The sequence below is a fragment of the Coregonus lavaretus genome (assembly GCF_964263955.1).
Source record: "Coregonus lavaretus genome assembly, chromosome: 24".
Lineage (NCBI taxonomy): Eukaryota > Metazoa > Chordata > Actinopteri > Salmoniformes > Salmonidae > Coregonus > Coregonus lavaretus.
Window position 1 is genome coordinate 11,907,040 of NC_140011.1, and position 24,548 is coordinate 11,931,587.

At 42.5% G+C, this 24,548-nt stretch overlaps 1 protein-coding gene across 2 annotated transcripts in view; it reads left to right on the top strand.

Moving 5' to 3' along the window:
* The first annotated feature begins 473 nt into the window (after nt 1-473).
* Nucleotides 474-24,548, top strand: part of LOC311100298 (scavenger receptor class B member 1-like) — a 33,457-nt gene continuing 9,382 nt past the window's right edge. For both annotated transcript variants that reach the window (XR_014609822.1, XM_084141161.1), the window contains exons 1-8: nt 474-855; nt 5,762-5,922; nt 10,280-10,421; nt 10,638-10,841; nt 12,033-12,128; nt 13,013-13,128; nt 13,214-13,380; nt 15,631-15,749. Coding sequence is in view for 1 of the 2 variants with exons in the window: in XM_084141161.1 (XP_083997287.1) it covers nt 742-855; nt 5,762-5,922; nt 10,280-10,421; nt 10,638-10,841; nt 12,033-12,128; nt 13,013-13,128; nt 13,214-13,380; nt 15,631-15,749 (1,119 nt within the window). In the remaining variant the exon portion in view is untranslated. The remainder of the gene's footprint in view (nt 856-5,761; nt 5,923-10,279; nt 10,422-10,637; nt 10,842-12,032; nt 12,129-13,012; nt 13,129-13,213; nt 13,381-15,630; nt 15,750-24,548) is intronic.

Below are 24,548 nucleotides of genomic sequence, written 5' to 3' on the forward strand. Positions count from 1 at the left end.
TGAGAGTCAACTTGGATCAATCGAAATAGCCTTCACAGATTTGCAGCCTTCCACGGGGCTCTTTCGGTCCAGAGCGTTAAACAACAATTTACACATGGCATTAATATTTTCTGTCTGTTGTTTGTCTGTCTGTCTCAATTCATAACTACAACACAAAAGGTGACTGATCAATATGTTGGGCTCTGTCTTCCTTTTCCCACCTGGGGCCTCATTTATGAAATGTGTTTAGTTTTTTAAATGTTAATGTATGATCAGTTCTTAAAATGTGAGGAAACGCTATTCATACAATATTTATATACATGAATAATCATATATATAGATTTTGCATAAAATGTTGTGACATAAATGAAATGCATCTCTGTTAACGCAAATAAACTGCAGCCCCCACCAGCCTCAGCGCGTAGGGAGGCGTGGCTTGTGCAATATAAACACTGCAGTTCCAGTCTTGAGCGCTCACAGTCGACTACTCGACTTCAAGACAGCATTATTTTTGTACCTGTTTTTGTACTTTAGGGTCATATTCTGTAGAGTGGCAAGGTCCTTCAACACTTGAGGTGTTGTTGTGAATTGGTTGACAGTCCGTATTTTTCTCGCCTTGTCTAGATCTGCAACGATCCAAGAAGCGCCCCGAACAAAAGCCAGTAAACTTGACATAGCCGATAGCTCTGCATGCATTGTTTCTAGATACATTTCAGTAGGGCTACAGTTTTATTGGTGAATAGTTAAACTGTGTCCATAACAATGAATAAATCTAAGTTAGCAATCGGACTTTTTGTCGCAGGTATTCTGACTGTAGTGTTTGGGACAATTATTGTATTCGTTGGACCAATCATCATTGACGAGCAAATAGTAAAGGTAAGTGACTGAGATTAAAGCTAAATATTGTAGCTTTTTCCTATAGTTTTATACTTCGGTTGTAGGCCTACGTCTAATGCAAAGGCATCGTTTTCTCCTGGTCAGTCACGACTAACGTATAGCGAAGTGCCTATAGTTAACCTGATTTATTACTCTTATTTCTATTTCTCGTGTTTTTTTTCTTTGTACTTGACTTTTTTTTCTTTGTTTTATATTGCTATTGATTACTGCGTTGTTGGGAAAGGCATTTCACTGTAGGGCCCATCAATGCCTATACCTACCATGTGGTTACACAGTCTGAGATTAATGCCATACATTTGTTTGGAACATTTCCTAGTTCTCTACAAGCCAGAACGTTGAATAAAATTTCATTTGAATGTTCTCCACTGGTTGCGGTCGGTACTTTTGTGGGTGTGACTTTGAAAAAAAAACGATCCACAGGTAAGCATTATTACAATGACTTTTCCAAACTTCCAAACGCTGATACTGCCGTTGAGATTTATCAACTGGCACATGTGCAAAACCATGTAGGCTCTCGGTGTAAAGACCTTAAGTAAAAATACTTTAAAGTAGTTTTTTGGGGTATCTGCACTTTAATATTTATATTTTACAACTTTTACTTCACTACATTCCTAAAGAAAATAATGTACTTTGTACTCCATACATTTTCCCTGACCCAAAAGTACTCGTTACATTTTTTAAATACTTAGCAGGACAGAAATTGTAAAATTCATGCATTTATCAGAGAACATCCCTGGTCATCCCTACTGCCTCTGATCTGGAGAACTCACTGAACACTCATGCGTCGTTTGTAAATGATGTTGGAGTGTGCACCTGGCTATCTGTACATTTGCTAATTATAAGGAATTTGAAATGATGTATACTTTAGTGTATTTTAGCAATTACATTTACTTTTGAAACTTAAGTAAATATAAAACCAAATACTGTTACTGAAGTGACACACTTTTACTTTAGTCACCTTAATAGAAAATATATTACATTTTACTCAAGTATGACAATTGGCAACTTTTTCCACTACTGTGTAGGCTAAATACCTGCAAGACTTCGGTTGGTATGTGTTGATGACTGTAGACTTATATCAGGGTTCCCCAAGGCGATTTTATTTGAAAACACCAGCAAATCAGCTCCAAGTGATTTTAATTTAGGAAATCTGTTCCAAAGTAGAACCACACATAATAGAGATGCATTACCAAAAGTATGTGGACACCTGCTCGTTGAACATCTCATTCCAAAATCATGGGCATTAATATGGAGTTGCCCCCCCCCCCCCCCCCCCCCTTTTTTTTTTGCTGCTATAACAGCATCCACTCTTCTGGGAAGACTTTCCACTAGATGTTGGAACATTGCTGCGGGGACTTGCTTCCATTCAGACACGAGCATTAGTAAGGTCAGGCATTGATGTTGGGCGATTAGACCTGGCCCGCAGTCTGCATTCAAATGTATCCCAAAGGTGTTCGATGGGGTTGAGGTCAGGGCTCTGTGCAGGCCAGTCAAGTTCTTCCACACCAATCTCGACAAACCATTTCTGTATGGACCTCGCTTTGTGCACAGAATTGTTATGAATGTAATTGTGCGCTGTAGCTTTTAAGATTTCCCTTCACTGGAACTAAGGGGCCTAGCCCGAACCATGAAATACAGCCCCAGACCATTATTCCTCCTCCACTAAACTTTACAGTTGGCACTGGACATTGGGGCAGGTAGCGTTCTTCTGGCATCCGTCAAACCCAGACTCGTCAGCTGGTGAAGCGTGATTAATCACTCCAGAGAACGCATTTCCACTGCTCCTGAGTCCAATGGTGGCGAGCTTTACAACACTCCAGCTGACGCTTGGCATTGCACATGGTGATCTTAAGCTTGTGTGCGGCTGCTCGGCCATGGAAACCCATTTCATGAAGCTCCCGACGAACAGTTCTTGTGCTGACGTTGCTTTCACAGGCAGGTTGGAACTCTGTAGTGAGTGTTGCAACCAAGGACAGATGATTTTTCAGCACTCCCCGGTCCCGTTCTGTGAGCTTGTGTGGCCTACCAATTCGTGGCTGAGACGTTGTTGCTCCTAGACGTTCCACTTCACAATAACAGCACTTACAGTTGACCGGGGCAGCTCTAGCAGGGCAGAAATTTGACGGACTGACTTGTTGGAAAGGTGGCATCCTATGACGGTGCCACGTTGAAAGTCACGGAGCTCTTCAGAAAGGCCATTCTACTGCCAATGTTTGTTTTTTTGCCTGTGTATATGTTGTCCAAAAATTCTACCCACAAAAGGACGAAATCAGCAGACAACAGGTGGTTTACACTAGATAGCCAATTCTGACTGTGGCTGTGCTATCGTAAAAATGTATGACAATAAAATGTGTTTTTGTTTTTAAAGGTTCAATATAGTAATCTATACTGTATATTATTTTATCTGTTCTTTATCGATTGGTTTTGCCCCACAACTTCCCCTAAATGTTAGGCTAGTTCTTTCTTGATCACGTGGCGCAGTGGTCTAAGGCACTGCATCGCAGTACTAGCTGTGCCAGATCCTGGTTCGAATCCAGGCTCTGTCGTAGCCGACTGCGACCGGGAGACCCATGGGGCGGCGCACAATTGGCCCAGCGTCGTCCAGGGTAGGGGAGGGAATGGCCGGCAGGGATGTAGCTCAGTTGGTAGAGCATGGCGTTTGCAACGCCAGGGTTGTGGGTTCCATTCCCACGGGGGGCCAGTATGAAAAATAAAATAAATAATGTATGCACTCACTAACTGTAAGTCGCTCTGGATAAGAGCATCTGCTAAATAACTAAAATGTAATGTACCTTTATGCAGTATTATGCATGATATTCAGCTCTAAGTTCCTGGTTGATAAACCTAAGAGAATATATAAATGATATGACATCTTAAATGATTGATATGAACGTGCATATTGGAACCAGTGCTACGGTCAGATGACATGAAAATAGAGGTCTTTGGCCACGCAGACCAGTGGTGGGTTTGCCGTGGAAATAAGGATGCAGAAAGAAAATAACCCCATATCTACTGTAAAATATGGTGGTGGATCTAATGTTATGGGGCTATTTTGCTTCCTCTGGTCTTGGGTCCCTTAAGGTCAACGGCATCATGAACTTTACCCAGTACCAGGACATTTTACCCAAAAACCTGGTTGCCTCTGCTAGGAGGCCAAAACTTGGTCGCAATTGGATCTTCCACCAAGACAATGGCTCCAAGCACACATTAACAAAACCCACAAATTAATGGGTATCTGACCACAAGAATCAACATTTTGCCATGGCCATAAGTCTCTTGACTTAGTTGAACCCCATTAAAAACCTGTGGTTTGAATTGTAGAGGGCAGTCCATAAGCGCAGACAAAGGATTAAGGATCTGGGAAGATTATATATGGAGGAATGGTCCAAGATCCCTCCCAATGTAATCCCCAATTTCATAAAACATTTTAGAAAAAGGCTCAGTGCCATTATCCTCAAGGTGAGGTATTGAAAACGGGGAAACAATTTACGTATGTGATTCGTATACAAATGTAAGCAAGGTTTGAAATGATGTTTTAGTCAAATATTATATCAGTTTGGGCTTCTTGCGGTCAATTTGTATTCTACAAATTATTTGTAATTATTTTCCGGCCCCCTGACTATCCGCTCAATAAAATATATTGTTGTAATCGTCACTAGCTACCACAGCCACAATGTTATAAACCCCACCTATTTCTACAATTTCTCTTAAATCTGACACGGGCCTCCCTGCTAACCTTATGCCTAAGCCTAGCAAAAATATAAATGCAACATGCAACAATTTCAAAGATTTTACTGATTTTACAGTTCATTGAAGGAAATCAGTCAATTGAAATAAATAAATTAGGCCCTAATCTATGGATTTCAGGAGGGCATAGGAGCCAGGCCCAGCCAATTAGAATACGTTTTGCCCCACAAAAGAGCTTTATTACAGAAATAAATACTCATCAGTTTCATCAGCTGTCCGGGTGGCTGGTCTCAGACAGTCCCGCACGTGAAGAAGCCAAATGTGGACATCCTGGACTGGCGTGGTTACAAGTGGTCTGCGGTTGTGAGGCCGGTTGGACTTACTGCCAAATTCTCAAACTGTTGGAGGCGGCTTATGATAGAAACATGAACATTCAAAATTCTCTGGCAACATCTCTGGTGGACGTTCCAGCAGTCAGCATGCCAATTGCACGCTCCCTCAACTTTAAACATCTGTGGCATTGTGTTGTGACAACTGCACATTTTTAGTGCCTTTTATTGTCCCAGCACAAGGTGCACCTGTGTAATGATCATGCTGTTTAATCAGCTTATTGATATGTCACACCTGTCAGGTGGATGGATTATCTTGGCAAATGGGAAATGCACACTAACAGGGATGGAAACAAATTTGTGCACAACATTTGAGAAATAAGCTTTTTGTGCATATGGAACATTTCTGGGACCAGCACTTTACATGTTGCGTTTATATTTTTGTTCAGTATATTGTTTCCGATCCTGACATACAGAAGCCCCAGCCAGAAGGGAGCCCTGTGCAATGCATGTTTTACGTCACACAGTTTATAGGCATACTGTACGTCTTGCTTTCCCAAGATGTCTCTCCTGTTTTTAAGGATGATTCTGCCAAAACCAATTCCCCCTTGGGGATAATGATACTTTCTACTGCTACCACTATCCTTTATTACAAACACTGGTTCAAATGACTCTGGTTGGCACAGAGTACTGGCAACCACATAGTTATGGGTTTGGTTCCCACGTGGGATCACAAACGCTGAATACGAGTGTCAACTGCCAGTGATCCCATCCTGCAGAGAAGAACAAGCTGTCGTACTGCACACCTTGTATATTATTATGTGTATATGTTATGTATAATAATATGCCTTTTATCATTATTCTCTCAGAACTTAGTAATAGACCCTAAGAATGAGATGTCCTACACCATGTGGAAGGACATCCCTGTCCCCTTCTTCATGTCTGTTTACTTCTTCAACGTCCTCAACCCCACCGAATTCCTGGCGGGAGAGAAACCCATGGTGGAGCAGAGAGGACCCTATGTATACAGGTAGGCTTTCACACCTGACCTTTAACCCGTGACCTATATAACCTCTAACCCAGGGTTTCTTAAACTATGGGTCGAGACCCAAAGTGGGCCCTGGGCGTGTGAGGCAGGTCACGAGATATGAGAATATATCTATATTCACACAATTTCGACTTAATTTGGCTTGTTGAAGGATGATTTGGGTCACGGGAGGACGGTCAATTTCTCATTTCGGTCTCGAATTGAAAAAGTTAAAAAAAAGCTCTAACCCTTTTCTTAAATGAAATGTTTTGACATTTTAGTAATTTGGCATACACTCTTATCTAGAGCGACTTACAATAAGTGCAATTCTCTTAAACTGGCTAGGTGAGACGACACATCACAGTCGTATGAAGTACATTTTCCCTCAGCAAAGTATTTATCAGCAAAGTCAGTGCTAGTAGGAAAAGATAAGTGCCTTTTTTTTAAACCGATGACCTATGGTGGAGAGGACCCTTTCTACACTCCTAACCTAATTGCTTATCATTAGGCCTACCTCTAACCCATAGTAGATTAGAAAGCACCCCAAGTGCACCTTATCGGGCGAAAGGTAATGGCGTGGGTTTTGAGAGCTGAGGTGCAGCCTATCCAGCCATGACGCACCGTGCCCATGGAACGAGAGATGTGCCAGTGAATTTCGTATTTAGAAATATTTAAAAAACGCTCCTCCAAACTATTCCGTCCTCCTATAATGCCATATCAACGGCAGATTTTTTATTTTTTAAACTGCCTCGCACATGGGCAACGATACAATTGACAGTAGCCTAGTATTTTGTATAGACGTGTGAATGTTACGCGTAAAGACATTTAGCCCTACGTGTGTACACAGTGCCATGGAATGAGAGAAGTGATTTATGATATCATGCTTCTGACCCCATCCTATTTGGAAATATTGTTGTTTTTAAGTAACTTTGCTTGTTTTCTGTTTTTATATGATGTAAAAACCAAGCCCTCCATAGGCTACCCTTACCCTAGGCTACAATAATGAAGGCTGATTCAACAGCAGTGTGTCGTATCTTCTTCTTTTTCTCAAAATTGTATTTGTATTTTATTTTTACCCCCTTTTCTCCCCAGTTTTGATCTTGTCTCATCGCTGCAACTCCCCAACGGGCTCTGGAGGCGACAGTCGAGTAATGCGTCCTCCAAAACAAATCCCGCCAAACCGCGCTGCTTAACACCCGCCTGCTTAACCCGGAAGCCAGCCGTACCAATGTGTTGGAGGAAACACCGTTCAAGTGACGACCGAGGTCAGCCTGCAGGCGCCCGGCCCGCCACAAGGAGTTGCTAGAGCGCGATGAGCCAAGTAAAGCCCCCCGGCCAAACCCTCTCCTAACCCGGACTACGCTGGGCCAATTGTGCGCTGCACTATGGGAGTGCCTTAGACCACTGCGCCACTCGGGAGGCACGTGTCGTTTCTTTTTAATCCTGGCTTTGCAAAGTAGCCTATCCATAAAATATGTTTACGGTCTATTCATCAGAGTGCCTTGAATTAAATATATATGGCACATCCTAAAACATATACACACACACGCCTACCTGCATACTTAATTTCGCTTGTTCAAGTATCCATCCCCATCTCCAAAGAGCGCTTCTCATCTAGTTACCAAAGACTCGCTCCTCCAAACGTATTTAAATGATTCTGTCCTATAATAGAGTATCAATGGTAGGCCTAGGCATCTTTTGCTTATTGAGAATGTGCCTCACACATACAATACAATTTACGGGAAACTAGTATTTATTAAAATTTTAAGAGAAGTGCGATGCATGAAGACGTCTCGGCTCGTTGAAGCCAATTACAACAATGTTGTCTGCCGACACTCTAAACATAGCAAGTGTTTCCGCAATAGTCTATTACTCGTTACTGTAGCCTATGCTATTTAATAAACTTTGTAGTATCAATCCACAATGGAACAGGATGAGGAAAAGACCATCAACAGAACTTGGGGGGGGGGGGGGGGGGGGTGCTGCATACTAACCAAAAACAGGGGAAATCACACAGGCACAGGGAGATGATCAAGTAAGGAAGTAGCTATACTGCACCAACCCGTTCTAACAAATTATTGTGAAATTGACATAACTTATGCGAAATTCGTGTCCACCACACGATTTTGTAAACCTGCATGTCAATCACAGATAAAGACAGTAGGTTACTTAAGACAGAAACGATATGAACCAAGCACAATTGTATTGATTTTATTTCCGTTTCTCTCGGACACTGCTCTTGATGGGATCACTGCTCTTTATTAAGCTTTATGTATATGTTTGTATACGTTTCTCTCGTAACCCCATTTTCAAATCAGGTGACCCCTAGTTTGGGAAACACTGCCCTAACCCTAAACTAGCATGTTGCCTAACCTTAACCCTTAGCTAGCATGTAACAATTTAACACCCCAAAACTGAACCTTAACCCCTAGCCTAGCTAAATGTAACTGAAAATTGGTTGACACAATTTACTTTAGAAAATCGTGTGGTAGTTTCTTTTTCACGATATTCTATGTTGGTGTGTTGACTGCACTGCTGTACGTTTGGAGAAGGGTGCAATTGCGGCCTGCAGTTTGGGGCTTTCCTGCATGTGGGCAATCCTGCATCTGCAGGAACACCTCTTTATACGTCTATTGGTCCATTTTTAAGCTAGGACCCCGGTACACATGTGGGAGGCGGGGGCCCTCCAGTACAGTAGGTGGCGGTAATACACCATAACGTTTGATACAACCGCTGATAAACCCCACAGAAGAAGAGGCAGGGGCGACAACGCCAGTAGCTAGCTAGCTAGGAGAACGGTCGATGGTGTCCTTCGCCCCCGCCTGATTTGCAGGTTGTAGTTCAATAGTTCACAGGCAACCGTGCGAATGTTCTAGGTCAATGAGGCCATTTCATACCTCTGTCACTGAGTTTCAGGTTAATGGCTGTAGTTTAGTGCCAGCTGTGAGACCCAGAGCCCCGTGGGGCTAAATGCTCAGCAACCCAACAGGAGCTCCAACGAACAGTATTCTTCTCATCCTTTCACCCTAGGAGTGAGGGATGAGGAGGGCATTTCTCCATCATTCACCTGGGGGGGTAGAGACTCAAACCCTATTCGAGGGGCTCCTCTCTCCTCCCTCTCGCTTTCTCTCTCACTGTCTCTTAGCCTCTGTCACCCCTGGGTCGTTCCATGTCATTTCAGCAAGCCATGACACCCACCATCTTAGGTTGTTCTGAAATTGTTTCTGGAGTTAGAAACAGATAAGATTAGCGTTCTTGAAATGTTTTTTTGTCAAAATATCATTTGATCTCTGGGACATTAAGCCAAATTGGTCATTTTAATTTAAAGGATTCATATAATATTCCATAAATATAGTACCTAACATCCAATTTGGACAGAGTATTGTTTCTTCGTCTTATGTAATGTTCTCAGTGAATTTGGTGATATTTAGTTTCCCGTTCAGAGAAATTAGTATTTGAAGTTAGGTTTGTCACGTCCTACATCCTGCTTATTACCAGGTTTTGACCATTTCAACAAAATGTTGCAGGAATACTAATTTTATCTGTTTTCTAACATAAACGATTTCAGAACAATCAGATGGTGGGTGTCAATCTTCTTTCTTGATCTTTTTGAGGTGGAATGACTATTGGATAATCTGTACCCCTTTCCGTATGGATCTTGCCTCTTTCACCCTATAACGTATCCAGTTTCTCTGTTCTAGGACTACACAATTGAATTTGCATCTGTGCAATATTCATATCACAAGCAGCACAGTTCCTCCTCCTCGCTGTTAGATTCACTATGTTTGCATGCTGTTCTGTTAGGTCAAATGCAGTCAACCAATTGTTCCAAACAAGAACGATGCTGCGTTCCACTTTGCTTCTTAATAGAAGTCATTCTATTTCTATGATTAAAACAATTCACCCAAATGTTTGGATTTATATCGCACCAAAAAATGTATATTGCAATATTTGGTTAAAAAAAAAATCTATTACCTTTTTTTCCCCATATCGTGCAGCCCTATCTTCCTTCTCGCTCGACCTTTCCTCCCTTTCTCTTTATCATTGAACAACTTATGTCTTCTTAGAATTTCTACCCTGTTTTCATCTCAGTAAGCTAATAGGAACCAGTGTCAGTGGAATGTCCTTCATTGTTAATAAGAGGACCTAAAAACTGAGATGCTCTACCCCTGCAAGTGAACTCTCTATCCCCTTTCTCTGTTTCCTCTGCTTCTCTTTTCCCTATCAGCTATTCATTCAGATCTCCAGTCATCTTAACTATTAGTAGTCTATAAACCCTTTATAATGTTGTAAAGTGTCTATCCATTTACATATACTGTCAGTTGGAGGTTGACCTGGGTTTTGTGGTTGTGTGTTTCAGGAAGCGTATTCAGAAGCAGAACATCACGTTTCATCCCAACGATACAGTGTCATATCTTGAATACAGGAGCTACTTCTTTGAGCCCAGCATGTCAGTGGGCAACGAGTCAGATGTGGTCACCATCCCCAACATGCTGGTGTTGGTAAGACTGCACTGCTGAGTGTGTATATATATATATATATATATATATATATATATATATATATATATATATATATATATATATATATATATATATATATACACACACACTTTTTTAATACGAACTGGACTCCCATCTCTTTGCCCCCCTCTCATCTCTCCCCCACTTCATCCCGTTTCTCCCCCCTCTTTTCCCTCTCTCCCCTCTGTCTCCCAGGGTGCGGCGGTGATGATGGAGAACATGCCACTCGGAGTGCGTCTGTTGATCAGCACCACCTTTAAAGGTTTTAAGGAGGGACCATTCCTCAGCAAGTCTGTAGGAGAGCTGATGTGGGGCTACGACAGCAAGCTGGTGGACTTCCTCAATAAATGGTTCCCTGGCATGCTGCCCTCCACCGGCAAGTTTGGCCTCTTCTCTGAGGTGAGTGAGCGGGTGGAGGAGATGAGAGCACAATGACCGGAAGTCTATAGGTACAGTAGCAAATGCTAGCGTACCTTTAGACTTCCAGTCATTGCACTAACGCTAGTTAGCATTGGCTCGCAAAATTACCTCGTTCTTCCTTCACACTGCACGCAGAGACATTCAAACGGTATTCACTAGTTCATCTGACTCTGAGTATGTAGAAAAACAATTGCCAGGATCTCACAGTATCCCTTTAATGCTTGATCTAATTGAATTGAGGCCTCAGTCAGGCTTTGAAATTATGTAGTGCATGGGCAGTTTCCTCTTATGTAATTCACTGACAGACCTTAAAGATGCTGTATCTCCCGAGTGGCGCAGTGGTCTAAGGCACTGCATCGCAGTGCTAGCTGTGCCACTAGAGATCCTGGTTCGAATCCAGGCTCTGTCGTAGCCGGCCGCGACCGGGAGACCCATGGGGCGGCGCGCAATTGGTACAGGGTAGGGTAGGGGAGGGAATGGCTGGCAGGGATGTAGCTCAGTTGGTAGAGCATGGCGTTTGCAACGCCAGGGTTGTGGGTTTGATTCCCACGGGGGCCAGTATGATTTTTTTTTTTTTATAAAGAATAATGTATGCACTAACTGTAAGTCGCTCTGGATAAGAGCGTCTGCTAAATGACTTAAATGTAAAGAACTATTTATAACCTGTCAGAAATGTCCAGTTGATCAACTATGTTAGGTAGGTAAATTAGGCTAACCAGCTATCTATCTAAATCATGTAGTTATCCTGGCCAGAATATGTGCCCAGTGGCCTCATCCCCCAGGGGGCCCAAATATTTGATTTTGAGTCTGTTATCATATTGTTATATGGAGAGTAGTTAAGTGTTGGCACATAGATGGACACTACATGACCACTTCCACACTCCATCCCCAGAGGACATTTTGAACAGTTTGGGGTCGCATGGGTAGTGAGCAATAACTGTATATATGAATGGACAAAGCCATCGATCACGTGACACCTTTCATTCCTATGTGAAGACTTGACACCGCATTGACGCCAAATAAAGTCGGTTAAGATGCCATCTCATGGAGACATAACATGCGCAGTTTGAGGTAGTATAGAAGTACCCCTTATCTACATCCTGTTTTTAAGTTGGCTGTCTGGTTTTAGTGACTGGTTAAACGTCAATCTGTGTCTGTTTCTCCCATCAGTTCAACAACACCAACACTGGTCTGTTCACCATCCACACTGGGAAGGATGACATCCGGCTGATTCACAAAGTGGACTCATGGAACGGCCTGACCAAGGTGAGAGGTTAGGGGTCTGGAGTTCAGGGATCACACAGCCATGACCTTTCACCTTTATGGTTGGGCTGAGAGCGGCGGTTAGAAGAAGCAGAGATGAGGAAAACCGATCTGGGTCTCTAGTTAAAGGACTTCATGAAAAACAATGGCAACTGTTACTGAGTGGACTTTTTTCACTTGGTCCACCCACCCCCTCAATGGTCCTGCTGCTCCCCCTATGGTCATTCCCACCCACCCCCTCTGGTCCTGCTGCTCCCCCCTATGGTCATTCCCCCCCACCCCCTCAATGGTCCTGCTGCTCCCCCTATGGTCATTCCCCCCCCACCCCCTCTGGTCATGCTGCCCCCCCCATCCCCTCAATGGTCATGCTGCTCCCCCTATGGTCATTCCCCCCCACCCCCTCTGGTCCTGCTGCTCCCCCTATGGTCATTCCCCCCACACCCCCTCAATGGTCCTGCTGCTCCCCCTATGCCCCCCCCCCCCACCCCCTCTGGTCCTGCTGCTCCCCCTATGGTCATTCCCCCCACACCCCCTCAACAGGCTTTACTCTGCCTCATCCCCAATGGACATTATTTATTCATCGCTGTCACAGTGGTTATGTATATACTGCTATTTCTATTGTTTTTATGACTATTTTTATTATTTTATTTCACTTAGTCCTGCATGTTGGAGCTCGAAGCCTAAGATTTTCACTGTACCCTGCAATCACACCTGCAACGTGACTATTCAACTCTGAATCTGACTCTCGGCTAAATAAATGAATATAAAAATCTAAAGTTTGACTTTAGTCAAATCCTGAATGAACTATTTTTTAAAAAATTATTTCATGCTCTATAAAGAGAGCTCAATGTATAATGGATGGTAACCCTCTGTCTTTCTGTCTCTAGTTGACCAATTGGAAGACTCCCCAGTGTAACATGATCAACGGCACAGCAGGACAAATGTGGCCTCCTTTCATGACCAAAGAGTCCACACTGCCCTTCTACAGTCCTGACGCCTGCAGGTACAGACTCTCTCACTCACTCACACGCGCTCTCACACACGCGCTCTCTCTCTCGGTTCTTTCTCTCGGTTCTTTCTCTCTATAGGTCTTTGGAGCTGGTGTACCAGCGTGAGGGGATAATGAAGGGGATTCCCCTCTATCGCTACGTGGCTCCTAAGACTATGTTCGCTAACGGCTCAGACTACGCTCCCAATGAGGGCTTCTGTCCCTGCAGACAGTCTGGCCTCCTCAACGTCAGCAGCTGCAGATCCAGTGAGTGCAGACACAGATACATATACAATCCCCACATATTTATTTGGACAGTGAAGCTAAAACTTGTAGTTTGGCTCTATACTCCAGCATTTTGGATTTGAGATCAAATGTTTCTTATCAGGCGACGGTACAGAATGTCACCTATTATTTGAGGGTATTTTCATACATATATTTTACCGTTTAGAAATGAAATCACTATATCTAGTCCTGCCATTTGAGGAAGTCATAAGTATTTGGACAAATTCTCTGAAAGTGTATTAAAGTAGTCTAATGCTTAGTATTTGGTCCCATATTCCTAGCAAGCAATGACTATATCAGGCTTGTTACTCTACAAACTCGTTGGATGCATTTGCAGTTTGTTTTGGGTTATGTTTTGCCCAATTGGAACTGAATGATGACTGGAATAATTATTTGAGTAGATAAGCTGTTTCTGAGGTCACATTTCAGGGTTGATTTCCATATACCCTTTTAGTCATGACCCACATACCTTGTCTGGTAAACAGACTGGTGGGGGAGGTATGACACACACACACACACACACACACAGAGGAGCCATGCTGCTGCAGTAGTAGTAGTAATAATAATAATAATAATATGCCATTTAGCAGACGCTTTTATCCAAAGCGACTTAGTCATGTGTGCATAAAATTTTTTACGTAGGGGTGGTCCCGGGGATCGAACCCACTACCCTGGCGTTACAAGCGCCATGCTCTACCACTTGAGCTACAGAGGACCACAAACACATTGAGAAACACTTAGGCATGAGACAACGCCTCATGATTCATGACACTTATGTTGCCAATAGCACCCCATAGAACATGACATCTCAAGATAACATGAGCACTTGGTGCTGAATTGTAGCTTGAGAAATGCCCACACACTATAGAAATGTTTTATATAATCATGCATCAATGTCAAGGGGAGATTTAAACCAGGGATGGGCAACTTTGATGGGTGGGGGCCACAAAAAATCTGAACTCATCACGATGGGCCACAGTGGCTCTGGGGTCTGTGTACCCACATCCATACCCACACATGCAGTCAGAGCCGGCCCTAGGCTTTTGGGGGCCCTAAGTGAAATTATGTTGGCCCCCTTGAGAGCAAAACATTTTTACAGCGGAGAGAACATTTACATTTTAGAGTTAATTTACTGTAATTCTACAGATTTTGCAATTGGGTGTGAAGAAAATATTGCAGTTTGCGGCAACATTGTGCCATGGGCGGAAAGAAGATTTAGCAATTGGTTACATCCCCCAGCAATAAAACCCTAACAAAGGGGAACTAACAGAGTCATTGACAACCACCAAAACGAAACAGGTGATTTTAGGAGGGGTTCTGAAAGGTGTCCACTGAATGTTGACTAGCAACAACAACTGGGACCTAAAAGACACCCACCATGAGCGGCCACTCAATTTCCCCAAGAAGAGGCAAACAAAAGTAAAACCCACACCGAACTTAAAGACAGGAAGCAAACCAAAAAGTGGAGCAAAATGAAAACCGGGAAGATCAGATAAAGGATTGTGTTCTTTTAGAAATCAAATGGGGGGGCAACTAAGATGTTAACCCTCCTCATCTCTCAAGACACCTGGAGTACTGGGCCAGCCACTCTTAAATATCACCTGGGCCAGCATAGATGAAACACCTTCCCACTAACGAGATGACAAACCAGCACAGGTGTAACACATACTGACTAATGAGGTGACACCAATCGGTTGCGCTAACGTCCAACCTCGAAATATAAATGGAAAAAACCAAAGCCTGTAACAAATTTGATGCAATTCTACACATTTTGCCATAGGGTGGAGAGAAATGTTTGCAGTTTTTAATATGATATCTGAGTAAGAGTGATTTTAAAAAATCAAGTGGGGCCTGACTGTTTAATTCGACCATGATTACTACAAGTTTAGATAGTCGAGCCGGCTAACTTACACTTTATTTATTTTGATTTATTTTTTGCTGAAATGGGCTTAATTGAGTGACTGACATGACAAGAGAAACTGCTGATGCACAACCAAATTTCAAAATGGCGCTTTGTGTATTCTACTATTCTAACTCAGAATTGATCCGCTTGCCTACAAAAGGTGGGCTGCCAGTTGCCCATCCCTGATTTTAAACAAAGTTCAAAGTTAGGATTCAACCTCTTGTCTCACAAATACTTGTTACAAAGGAAATGTATGATAATGTTGATGATAATAGTGGTGATGATGATGATACAAGTAAAGGTAATGTTGCGTTAATATTGTGTTCTAGACTCGCCAGTGTTCATTTCCCACCCCCACTTCTACAATGCTGACCCTGTGCTGCTGGACTACGTACAGGGACTTCAGCCTACTGAGGACGAACACGGACTATTCATAGACATCCACCCTGTGAGTCTCTCACACACACACACACACACACACACACGCTATCCTGAAGTGGAACAGCTGTATTAAGAGGACATCCCATTTGTTCTAATAGATTCATCTCTTAGATCAGATTAGTGGACGGAGATGCGCACAACAAACAAACAAAAGCCTTTATGATCTGTTAGCCTGTCAGAAACCCACTGGTCTTTGACCCTATCATCCAGAGATAAGACTGCTCCAATGTGGCTCTCCAGGTTCGGAGTCAATCAATTAACCCCTGATCTACACCCTGATGGGTTTTATTTAGATGACAAATGTCACACCTCTGTCAGATTCAGTTGAGTTCCAGTTAGATTTGCTGTAACAGTTTTTAGACTCACCGGTCTGTCTCGGGTGCATAAGTGTTTCAAGACCGTGGTGGTGGTCTTTGCCACAGTCACCATTTGGTGTCAAAAAGGTCTAATTAAATGTCATTGACTTGATTGACAATGCTCCATATACCTGACAGGCAGGGTGCCACATCGTCTGACAGCCTGAAGCATCTGTGCCAAGTTTTCCCCTTTTATAGACGCGTGTGTGTGTGCTTTAAATTTTTTGCGAGTTAGGCCCATTCACATTAATGTTATAAACGTATAACTCAGAGGCAGTAAAAGTGAGGCCATTTCTCCTTATCTAAATTGATTGTGTAAACACATCTGATCTCATGGCTGTAGCGAATGTACACTGTACAGCCTGTACTTGAGGCAATCACCTGACAATAGATAGAGAAGGCCATAGCAATTTCTTAGAATTATCCTCTAATTTTAGGTAAGCTAATATTTCTTGTCCCCTGGCTGAGGGGAAAATGTTGTCTTGGACATTCATTCTCGTATTTCAACAATTTGTGTTCCATGGGGACTCCTATGAGTTCAGAGGCAGGACTCATTCGTAGAAAAACGTTAATATCCACTCTGAATGTTTGTTGCAAACATTGTGATCTTCGTCAGCTGTAATCACAGAAAGCTTGACGAAAAGACACTTGTGGGAGCAGCCAACGAGAGTAGATATCATCCCTTTTCTTTTTCCTTTTTTTTTTTTACAGTTCTTTTTTTGTCCCTAACTCCTGTGCCAACTTGGATATAGTGTACAGGCTGTACTATACTCTTTTCATAGTACATTTTTACATTTGTCATTTAGCAGACGCTCTTATCCAGAGGGACTTACAGGCACAAATAGGGTTAAGTGCCTTGCTCAAGAGCACATCGACAGAATCTTACCCTGGTTTTCTCGGGATGCCTTGCTGTAGAACGGTGACCATAACAAGATGAGTTGGTCTGTCGGACCATAGGGGTGAAAACCATTAATGACCAGGGTTGCTGGGGTCCTTAATTATAAAGAGGGCTTTTCTGTGGCAGCGGTTAGTGTAAATGTCCTCTATAGATGGCAGCTCTGTCCGTACGTTTTTTTGGTGTCGTCTTCACAATCCTCGAAGGCCTGGTGGTCATGTACGTGGTTTAGGTTGCCTGCCATATGGTAATTCACCCAGTCAATGGGAACTTTTATAGTTTCATCAAGTCTCTGAATGTTAAATTCTCTCGAACAGACATTAGCAGCTAAAGATCAAAATGTGTGTTAATAGTAAACTGTCTGGCACAAGACCTTTTTAGCGATAAGCTAATTGGAGTTGCAGCATTACTGTACTAGGAAATCGGTATGATGATGGTGTTATGATACCACTAAACCAGATTGCTGTTATATATAGATAAGCCCAGATGTGAGGGTAAGGCTGTGATTGGTGCTTTTGGTGAGCCTGTACTGTTGCTGGCCAATACACTGGAACTATAATTATTGGCACTGTGTCGTAATATGACTGAAGGTGATAAGATGCACATATATCCGTACAATACATGTGAGCTGCTAGTATTTGCACCATTTTTATTTGCCCCAATAAAGTTGGGTTTATTATTGCTGACTAAGCAAGAATCGCACACTTGTTTTAGTTAACTCTCTGCTATCACGGCAATTATAAAAGCATTGCAGACACACAAAGACTGCTATAAGCTTTGTCCGGTAATTGAATACGTGACCGGTCTGTTGGTGTGTAGCAATTAAGGGGGGAACAACCACAGCAGGGTTTGAACCAGTCACCTTTTTGGGTCCAGGGCTAATGTGTTGGCGGTCTGCTACCAACTGTGCCAATTAGGGCCAGATCGCTTGGTAGTTTACTTCCATACAAGGAGGCATCGTTATCGAAGTGAAGACGTTATGTGGTTCATAACTGCTGCTGTAACGATTGGCAGTGGGATCAGACGGGGACAGTTGAGCAATGCATACCTCCAGGAGGGTGAGGATGGAGAGCGGAAGGCTCCCCAATGTGTGATTAACCATCTGGGGTTGGATCACAGCTTGATGCCTGATGGTCCCCAGGGTCCGATCCACAGCCCTGGGCCACAACTCTCCTAGAACTGTGTGTGTATGTCAAATCAAATGTTATTTGTCAAATGCTTCATAAATAACTGGTGTAGACTAAAAGTGAAATGCTGACTTATGGGCCCTTCCCAACAATGCAGAGATTTTATTTTAGAAATAAAGTAATAAATACACGATTAACGATAACTTGGGTATATACACGGGGTACCAGCACCAAGTCGATGTACAGGGGTATGAGGTAATTGAGATGTAGATATGTACATATACACTACATTACCAAAAGTATGTGGACACCTGCTTGTCGAACATCTCATTCCAAAATTATGGGGATTAATATGGAGTTGGTCCACCCCTTTGCTGCTTTAACAGCCTCCACTCTTCTGGGAAGGCTTCCACTAGATGTTGGAACATTGCTGCGGGGACTTGATTCTATTCAGCCACGAGCATTAGTGAGGTTGGACACTGATGTTGGGTGATTAGGCCTGGCTCGCAGTCAGCGTTCCAATTCATCCCAAAGGTGTTTGATGGGGTTGAGATCAGGGCTCTGTGCAGGCCAGTCAAGTTCTTCCACACCGATCTCGACAAACCATTTCTGTATGGACCTCGCTTTGTGTACTGGGGCAATGTCATGCTGAAACAGGCAAGGGCCAGATGATTTTTACGCGCTTCAGCACTCGGCAGTCCTGTTCTGTGAGCTTGTGTGGCCTACCACTTCGGCTGAACTGTTGTTGCTCCTAGACATTTCCACTTCACAATAACAGCACTTACAGTGGACCGGGGCAGCTCTAGCAGGACAGAAACTGAGCTCTTCAGTAAGCCCATTCTACTGCCAATGTTTGTCTATGGAGATTGCATGGCGGTGTGCTCGATTTTTATACACCTGTTAGCAACGGGTGTGGCTGAAATAGCCGAATCCACATACTTTTGTATGTATGTAGTGTAGGTAGGGATAAAGTGACTAGGCAACAGGATAGATAATAAACAGTAACAGCAGTGTGTGACGAGTTAGTGCAAAAAGGGCCAATGCATATAGTCCGGGTAGCTATTGGTTAAGTATTTAGCAGTCTTATTTTTTTACATTTTTACATTTTAGTCATTTAGCAGACGCTCTTATCCAGAGCGACTTACAGGAGCAATTAGGGTTAAGTGCCTTGCTCAAGGGCACATCGACAGATTTTTCACCTAGTCGGCTCGGGGATTAGAACCAGTGACCTTTCGGGTACTGGCACAACGCTCTTAACCACTAAGCTACCTGCCGCTCTTATGGCTTGGGGGTAGAAGGTGGGTGGGTAGGGAACCGGTGTGTGTGTGTGTGTGTTAGTGACAGACCCTGACTGTAACTAAAATCCAGTTTAGATAACGACAGATCAATGACCTCCCTTCAGTCTGTTTTCAGTCATTATCTATTGATTTATCTGTTAATGTTCGCACATGTAACATCGCATATGAATGTAACCTAGAGATATACTGAGGTGTTAGCTAATGAACTCAGTCGAATGTGATTTAGCTGTCTGTGTTATGGACATAGGCAGTAAAACTTTAACATGACAATGGTGGGGAAATCGCTCTTATTGACCAAAGTCCCATGTTATCCAGTTATATTAGGGCTGAGACTTGCCAGAGACCTCGCGATATGATATTGTCACGATACTTAGTTGCTGAAATATATGTATTGGAATTCTATATGTCATTGCTATTAGAAGTTTCAAACATGTTGCTCACTATGTCTGCTGCAGAGGTACAAGGAGATTGAGAGAATTAGTTTTGATCAGTTGGCTCACTATTTAACCCTGTGAGACCCAAACAGATTCAAATGAGGGGGGGGGGAAACATTTATTACAATTCAGAAATACTTGTAATAAGCTTCTGATTATAAAAATAATCACTGTGAATTTCAAGTTTGTTTAACAATTTGCTGGAATCGTTTCAAAAATGTAACATTGGAATTCAATGGTAGAAAACATTTGGTTAAAAACTGTGAAATTATATTAAAATGGATCAAAAGCATTTACATGCGATGGTAAATATTGTGTAATGGAATATACAATGACCAATCCAAATGTTAGAATCAAAAATACTATCAATTTTTTTTTAAATAAACGTGTTTTTTTTTCGTTTTCTAGGTATGGAGAACAGCTAATTTACTTTAGTAATATTTGGTTGACCTTTCTGACTTAATTTGGAGAGCACCTTCTCTTACTGCTTTACCATTAAAATGAATGGTCTCATAAACCACAATTATTTCAAATGATGTGTAGAGGGTGCATGAAAGCTACTCTTGAAATATTTGGTTGTCCATATTTGCAGAATTTGGAAGGGAAACGATCTCTAACTTTGCTATCAATATATTAATGTGACCAATGTCTGTTTGGCAACCCTTTAAGCCCAATGGAGCATTTTTGCAACACTTACAAAACTGGCTCGGAATGTTTTGTTTCTGTAATTATTTGTATTTTTTAAGAGAAGACAAGAAAGCATATTTCAAGTCATGTATTTGCATGTATGACTTCCTACACAAGCTTGTGTAGGTGACCAGTGTGGTGTCAGATGAGTGGACAATTTTCCAATGTTTCAGAGGCTACCGATGCCACTAATCATACTGACACACAATTTGATTTGACTTATTTGTTGTATTTGTCACATGCGCCAAATACAACACGTGTACACCTTACAGTGAAAATGCTTACTTACAACCCCTTAACACTTATTTTTCTTAAAACTGCATTGTTGGTTAAATAAAAATTAACTAATAATTTAAGAGCAGCAGTAAAATAACAGTAACGAGGCTATATACAGGGGGTACAGGTACAGAGTCAATGTTCGGGGCCACAGGTTAGTCGAGGTAATTGAGGTAATATGTACATGGAGGTAGAGTTAAAGTGACTATACATAGATAATAAACAGAGTAGTAGCAACATAAACTACTAAGAGATATGTAGGCCTAATGAGATGCACTATGTAATGTTAGATATGTTTTTTGTTGTTGTTTAGGACCTGTACAGGGTGCAATTTAGGAAATGTATTTTTGCTAAGTTGCATCTCACAGGGTTAAAAAGATGGAGAACAAGCAATAGGATGAAAAATACTGGAGTTTTGGTACAGCTGACTTGCCCTAGATAATGCTACCTACAGTAGAAAACATAATTGAGTTATCGATATATCGTCCAAAAATAATATTGTGACGTAATTATTGATTTGGAATTATAATTTTTTCCATCACTGTCATGTGATGCGACATAGGCAGGTATTGATGTTTCAGATGGGGTGAAAGATGACTCATGACTTAAGTTGTGAAAGTAGGCCGAGGGTAGGTGTCTGCTTGGACAACGAAAGCCTTGTTCACAATCACACTGCAGGCCTTTTTGCTGAAATGCGTTTTGGAATACTGACTGTGCAAACAGCAAGTTACAAGTGACCAAATCGGATTTATGTGTGTTCAAACTGCAGTCATTTGCTGACATGGCTATTTGCAAATGTATTACAAATTTAAAAAATGAAATATCACATTTACATAAGTATTCAGACCCTTTACTCAGTACTTTGATGCAACTTTGGCAGTGACTACAGCCTCAAGTCTTCTTGGGTATGAAGCTACAAGCTTGGCACACCTGTATTTGGGGAGTTTCTCCCATTCTTCTCTGTAGATCCTCTCAAGTTCTGTCAGGTTGGATGGGGAGCGTCCGGGCTCTGGCTGGGCCACTCAAGGACATTCAGAGACTTGTCCCTGAAGCCACTCCTGCGTTGTCTTGGCTGTGTGCTTAGGGTCGTTGTCCTGTTGGAAGGTGAACCGTCACTCTGTCTGTACTTTGCTCCGATCCTGACTAGTCTCCCAGTCCCTGCCGCTGAAAAACATTCCCACAGCATGATGCTGCCACCACTACCATGCTTCACTGTAGGGATGGTGCCAGGTTTCCTCCAGACGTGATGCTTGGCATTCAGGCCAAAGAATTCAATCTAGGTTTCATCAGACAAGAGAATCTTGTTTCTCATGGACTGCGAGTCTTTAGGTGCCTTTTGGCAAACTCCAAGCGGGCTGTCGTGCCATTTTACTGAGGAGTGGCTTCCGTCTGGCCACTCCACCATAAAGGCCTGATTGGTGGAGTGCTGCAGAGATGGTTGTCCTTCTGGAAGGTTCTCCCATCTCCACAGAGGAACTCTGGAGCTCTGTCAGAGTGACCATCGGGTTCTTGGTCACCTCCCTGACCAAGGCCCTTCTCCCCTGATTGCTTAGTTTGGCCAGACTGCCAGCTCTAGGAAGAGTCTTGGTGGTTCCAAACTTCTTCCATTTAAGAATGATATGGCCACTGTGTTCTTGGGGACCTTCAATGCTGCAGATATGTTTTGGTACCCTACCTCAGATCTGTGCCTCGACACAATCCTGTCTCGGAGCTCTACGTACAATTCCTTCGACCTCATGGCTTGGTTTTTGCTCTGACATGCACTGTCAACTGTGGGACTTTTTTATATAGACAGGTGTGTGTGCCTTTCCAAATCATGTCCAATCAATTGAATTTACCTCAAGTGGACTCAATCAAGTTCTAGAAACATCTCAAGGATGCACCAGAGCTCAATTTCAAGTCTCATAGCAAAGGGTCTGAATACTTATTTAAATAAGGTATTTCCGTTTTTTATTTTTAATACATTTGCTAAAATAAAATCTGTGTTTGCTTTGCCATTATGGGGTATCTTGTGTAGATTGTTTAGGAAGAAAGTATTTAATCCATTTTAGAATAAGGCTATAACAAAATGTGGAAAAAGTCAAGGGGTCTGAATACTTTCCGAAGGCACTGTGTGCGCGCCCATCTCAGTGAACTAATCCATTGCTGAGGCCTAGACTAAAAGCCAATTTATGCTTGATTCGAAAATGTGGTCGGAGGCTCCATATGGAGGGTGTGACGCAATTGCGGAGCCTCCAGAGGCATGCAGAGGCCAAATTGAGCTCTGTACCGCATCGCCATGCGCCTCCCAAATTTGGTAACAATGCGGAGGGCTCTGTATAGCTACGCATTGAGATGATTGGTTGACGGTAGGTGGGGGCATTACATCCTGTATAAACACAAACTCACTTCCTTGACAACAGCTCTGCACTGCGCCGCGAAGCGCAAGAAGTATGAATGCCCTAACTTCTGCAGAGGCCATATCACTGTAAATGCTGCATGGCCAATGCAGACGTCAGATTGACCATGCGCCCAGATGCACAATGCACTTCTATCCCCAGAATATGCTCTCTCCCGCCAATTTGTGCACATTCATTGTGAATTGTTTGATTGTTAGTGTATATCAATCCCCCATTACATACATCACCAGTAGTACATTTACTGTTAATTCCTATAATTTCTAATCTGCAATGTTTGTTACTTTGGTTACGGTAATTTACAGCTGTGTCTGTCCCAAGCTCACTGGCAGGGCCCAGAATATTGTAATACAATGTTGCAAGTTCGCTAGCGCAAGCTTCGGGCGTTACCAAAGTTAATAGTTGTTACAATGTTTCAAGTTTGTTGCAGACAGGCCATGTGTAGCCAATGATTTATAGGATATTTATTTTTATCAGGATATTTTCTACCTGCAGACTGCCATTTTTTTATTTGTTGGCATTATGTAGCTCAGCGGGTCCTCTGTAGTCCCGTGGTCCTCTGTAGCTCAGCTGGTAGAGCACGGCGCTTGTAACGCCAAGGTAGTGGGTTCGATCCCCGGGACCACCCATACACAAAAATGTATGCACGCATGACTGTAAGTCGCTTTGGATAAAAGCGTCTGCTAAGTGGCATATTATTATTATTATTATTATTATTATTATTATTATGTAGGCTATTTTTACATAGTTGGCAATATAAGTTATTTTTTAGGTTTATCATTTTCATTTAGATTTTGATAAAATGTTGATTAACCACATGACATTGACTTTGAGGTATGAAGACTAAGACTGTATATTAATTAAATGAAACTTTCACGAAAAATTGCATATGAAAACCATAACTGGCACGCAGATCGGTAGAAATGGTAAGATAAATTGGCATTCCACATGAGAAAGGTTGCTGACACCTCGTGTAGCCTATTACCGGCAACTTCAGGAGAGTAATGGCAGAATCTGCAAAAGCCAGCAGGAGTGGGAGGAGAATAGTTGGGTCAGGTTTTTTTTTCTTCTTCTTCTGGTTATCTAGATCTCTGGCGCCCTCTTGAGGCATCAAACCGCAAGCTCAATGCATATAGTTGATTTTATTTTATATGGAAAATTCCAAGAATACCAATATTGTTTTTTTGTCGGGGACAGCCCTAAAAGCCTCAAAGGATGAGATGATCCAACTTTCAAAACTAGTGCTTTTTGGCTAGTCACGAGTCGGCTGGCTAGCTAGGTAGCCGTTTAGCTTTCTAGCACATTCAGTAATTTGTTTGTAAACAATTAATACACTA